Source organism: Gadus morhua, chromosome 3, assembly GCF_902167405.1.
Source record: "Gadus morhua chromosome 3, gadMor3.0, whole genome shotgun sequence".
Classification (NCBI taxonomy): Eukaryota; Metazoa; Chordata; class Actinopteri; order Gadiformes; family Gadidae; genus Gadus; species Gadus morhua.
In genome coordinates this window covers 19,667,607-19,672,606 of record NC_044050.1, presented here as the reverse complement: position 1 = coordinate 19,672,606, position 5,000 = coordinate 19,667,607, and the positions used below count along the sequence as shown (strand labels likewise).

Genomic DNA, 5,000 nt, shown 5'->3' with positions numbered 1-5,000 from the left:
GAGCTTGAGTGTGTGTGGTTTTGTGTGTGTGTGTGTGTGTGTGTGTGTGTGTGTGTGTGTGCAATGCATGTTTGTTTGCATGGGTTTGTGTGTAATCGTGTGAGTCTATTTGTGATTATATATATTCATCTCCAAGATGTGTGCGTATCAGTGCGTGGAATTCCAACGGGCCTCCCGGAAAATAACATTCCATAGTGCAGAAAATGGCGGCAGGAAGCATGGACCATCGAATCAGGAAGGAGGTCAGGCCAGGACAGGAAGAGTCCACAGTCCCAACACTTAGTATTATGCAAAAGTGTTGAAACATCAGGAGGCACATGCAACAGACAGACACACACAAGCACACAGCTGAAACATTGGGTGTGCCTATTAACACTTTTTACTGTGGGTGTGGCCTACAGCGATGAATCATGGCTACAGTGATTAAGTATTTACAACGCGTTACATAATCAGGTATAATCTGCATACATTGTCATTGAAATATTACACATTAAAGCTGGGGAAGGAAATGTATTTTATTAGGATATTCTTTTGAAATTCTGTTAACATCCCAGCAATTAAAAAATCAAATGCTTTAAAAAAGAATAATTAAGATAACAGCATCTGTGGGTGTCACATGTCTGTAATGAGCCTGTCCAATAACACTAACAGCCCCAACCCTAATTGGATGGCCCACCTGTCAGTCTACCTACCAACCCGGCTACCTGTTCACAATCTGTCAGTGCACTCATTGCGCATGACCGGGGTCAGACATGAGGCTAGGCTGCCCTATTGCTAAAGCCATAGCGAGCTGCTTTGGAGAGGGGCCTGAAGGGATGGATGGGATGTTTTCAGTTGGATACTTTCAGAATCTGGCTCACTCTGGCTGGCTTCTCCAAAGCGCCTACCATTACGCTTTAATATTAATAATATGTGAGGAACAAGAACAGATGAATTGACGCCGCGTGGTTTTTGCCTGAATGGAATATCACAATTACTGTAGCCATGGCAACTGAAGGGTTACTGTGTAGTATAAAGCATTTTTTTTCCTTACATTGCACCGTTATTTCAATAGCTTTCAACCAATTTTACCCCTTTTCGTACATTGTTGGGATATGAATATAATTTATGCAGGAGTGTGAGTGTGTGTTTGTTTGCGTATGTGTGTGTGTGTGTGTGTGTTTGTGCGCCGCAGTGCTTAGGTTATTTTCTGCGATGTGCTCTTCCATTACAAGTCCCGTCAGAACCAATAACAGCCCCATAAACAGCAGCGTCTTAGAAGCCCCAGTGACCTGAGAGCTGTTGTTATCTAACACCTCTGCTCATTGGCTGATTTTATACTATTATCCACGCTTCAGATAATCAGGTGTAGATCTCACACATAGGCACAGAAACACACACACACACACACACACACACACACACACACATAGAGATCCAGGTTCTACTTTCCCTCATCTCATTAAAAAAAATGTTAAATATCAGATACACAAAAACACACACACACAACCCCCCCGCCCCCCACACACACACACACACAAAAACACACTTATTTACATCCACTTATGCACTCAGGTACACACACACAGACACTTGTTTAGTGTTTTCTAGCGGAAACATCCCATTAGATCATCTTCCATATCAAATGGCACACTCACACACACTCACACACAGACCAATCAGCACCTGAAACAACACTTCTCCGCGGCGTCCATGAAGAGACTCGACACAGCTTCAACACTTAGCTTTTATTACACGAAGGACCATGCCCACAGCACACACCCCCGGGTCCCGGCGCTACAGCTGGGGCCCTCGGCACAGCGGCTCAGCGGCGCTCTCGGGCATGAGGCGAATTCAAATCCCGCCGCAGAGTCCGTCTCCCCCTGACCTCAGCTTCCCCCGATCACTTCCCCGCCACTGGGGGGGAGAAGATAGCCGCTGAATCCCAATGAGCTGAGACTGATAAACCCCCAGGCAGCCCCCCCCTCACACAACACCACCCCCACCCCCACCGCTCCTCTATCCAAACAGGTTCATCCACCGCCCCCCCCAAACCAAACCCCATTAAATGTTCTTCACACCCACCCTGAACACCACGACCGTATCCCACCCGCATCGAGCACCCCCAGCCCATTACCACTCACCCGCCTAGCCTCACCCACTTACCATCCCGCAACACCCCCCGGCACACCTCGATCCACCCAACTAACCACCCCCCCCCCCCACTCCCCCCCCCCCCCCCCCCCCCCCACTCCCCCCCTCCCCCCCCTCCCACTCACCCACTCACCCACCCACCCACATGCCCACAGAGTTTCATTTCCTGCTGCACAACATTGCCTCAGTCTCCTGAGCCAGTGACCTCTGGACACGCGTGTTTGATTCCCATGCATTTTTATGTTTGTTATTTCTTCAGTGAGTAGGACACAAGGGGCCAGATGGTGCACTGGGCACGTCGCAGACAGTCGTACTCTCCTGCCGGGATGTCTTTATGTGTATGTACATGCGTGTGTGTGTGTGTGTGTGTGTGTGTGTGTGTGTGTGTGCGTTATTGTGGTTGTGTGTTGTATTGTGTTGTTTCTAGAGGGCATTCCAACTCTGAACAAAATCAATGTACAAAAAAGTCGCTTGCTTTCTCGCTTTCACTCCTTTTCTATCCCCCCTCCCTCTTTCTAGCTCCCTCCCTCCCTCCCTCCCTCTCTCTCCATATATATACCATCTATCTCTAAACTTAATAAATCTGTCTGTCTGTCTGTCCACAGTCCCTCCCCTTCCCTCTCTCTATCTCTGTCCATCCAGGGTCTCTCGTCCTCCCACCCTCCCTCCCCCCTGTCTGACCAGTGTCTCTCCCCCCCTGTCTGTCCAGTCCCCCCCCCCCCCCCCCCCCCCCCCCCCCCATCCCCACCTATCCGTCGCTGCGGATGACGTGGAACAGCGTGACGTTGTAGAGGACCTGGTGTCCGTTGTTCCAGGTGAACAGCGCTCTCTCCCGGGGGTTGTAGTCCATCATGGAGATGTGGGAGTACTGGTTGTGGAAGGGGATGTCCGTGTACTCGTACGTGGACGTGTTGGTGTGGTAGGCGAAGTGCACCTTGGCGCCGGCCAGGTGGGAGTTGGTGACGTAGAGGGTGCCGCAGATCATGAAGGCCTCGCCCGCACTGCGCTTGGGGAAGCCTGTGTCCCAACTCTGTAGGACCTCCAGGGAGCGGGGGTCCAGACGGCTCACCTGGGGGGAACAAGGGGGTCGTGGTCACGCTGGCGGCGAAGCCAACCCTTTTTTGGTCATGCTCATGCCCACCCAAACCTTGCTCTTCTTTAAAAGAGCTAGAGACTCGCCAAAATGGGTTTAAGATTCCTTTCCTCTGGGATGAGATAATCATATTGGTATTATGGGTTTAACTGAGGTTAAACTGTTACAAATTGATCGGTGCTTTTCCGACAATAAATCAGCAGACTGTAATACAGTGTGTTGGAGAGAAAGATAAATTGATTGATTTACACCCCCCCAAAGTCAGAACCTAGAATAGCCCCTGGGTCATGCACAGACAGATGTCACGCACCACGGCGGACACACAGTTCTCAACCACGGATCGTGTATACTGTTGTCTTAAGTTTCTAATTCTATTTTTGTCTTTAGAAAAATGGACGAGGTGTCCTCATAGCAGGGTACGCGCATTGGTGTGGTAATCATTTTTTATTTTAAGTGTTAAAGCTGCTGCAGATGAGATTCAAGGGTTGTGAAGAGATAGGTAGCAGAGGAGAGCAATTGACAGTGAGACTTTAAAAGTCAAGAATAAGATTAAACTTCCCCTCACTCTCGCTCCCTCCCTCGTTTCACTCGCCATTGAGATGTGTGGCATTCATGCACCTGCGATGACAGGCAAGATAGATTCCCCAGACGAATGAAGGGAGAGATGCCCTGATTGGTCAGAAATGGGCCAAGCGTGGTCTAAAATCTAAATTTGCTTTTAGAAAGGCAGACGCAGTCAACTCAGAACGGATATTCTCACAGCTGGGCCATTTCTAACAGGCAACATCATATCATATATAATAGCTCTTGAAGTATTTATTAATACTGGATATATTCATGGTTCCAATGTTTATGCATTTGTTGCCTTGAGTTGAGTCCCTGGTTTCTGAGTTTCTCGTACTATTCAGAAGACACTCTTAATTTATGCTACCTTATGACTATAATTAAATCAAACGACTCTTATTGACAGAGGATGTCGTGTCAAGTGAGGTTTATTTTATTTCTATAGCGCTGTTTAGTACCTTCATGCAACCTTTTTATAGTTACATTATTCATGCATTTGTACTATCCCTGAGTTGTGTTTTAGAGGACACTTTTACTACTTATTCAAATGGTGTATTGGCACGGGAAATGTATGATTATGCTGCCAAAGCACATGAAATCCAATACAATAAATATTTAGATTCCGAGTCCATCACATTTATCAGCCCACTCGTTTTTAACTGAAGAGGTGCTGATGCCAGCACTGCACGTGATTGAAACCATTTTTGGAAAATGTCAAAATTGATAATGACATCGCCCATTAGGTTCTAATGGGTTGTCATATATCCCACCCTGCAGGCTGTCTACAACGGGACTCACACTTTGTGGATCTTGTGTTTACTGAGAGATATATGTTATGTTATGTGTAAGGGATAATGCCCGACGAAATGGATAAGGCGTCGAAATGGACGACGCCTTAGAACCGTCTGACAAGCAAACGGAGGAGGGTTGCCTCCGCGAAGTCCATTAATTCCTGAAAATGGACACCTCGAAGTGCATTATCCTGCTAAAACCATGGTCACTTGCCAAAGAAAGTAATTTAGACCATTCATTTATATTTTCATGCGTTTTTCAATACAATAATAACGTTTTTCACAAGCCATAACTTTGTTTCCCTGGTAACGCCTGAGGGTTTGACTAATACCTGGAACAATCATTACCCTCCCGTCAGGTTCGTATGCAACGGAAACATTGTTCACTCCTCCAGTAATTAGGACGAACCATAGCTACG

At 47.3% G+C, this 5,000-nt stretch overlaps 1 protein-coding gene across 2 annotated transcripts in view; it reads right to left on the bottom strand.

Moving 5' to 3' along the window:
* Positions 1 to 2,881: 2,881 nt before the first annotated feature.
* LOC115539886 (noelin-2) overlaps positions 2,882 to 5,000 on the bottom strand; it is a 24,205-nt gene continuing 22,086 nt past the window's right edge. For both annotated transcript variants that reach the window (XM_030350754.1, XM_030350753.1), the window contains exon 8: positions 2,882 to 3,202. In XM_030350754.1, coding sequence (XP_030206614.1) covers positions 2,882 to 3,202 — 321 coding nt within the window. The remainder of the gene's footprint in view (positions 3,203 to 5,000) is intronic.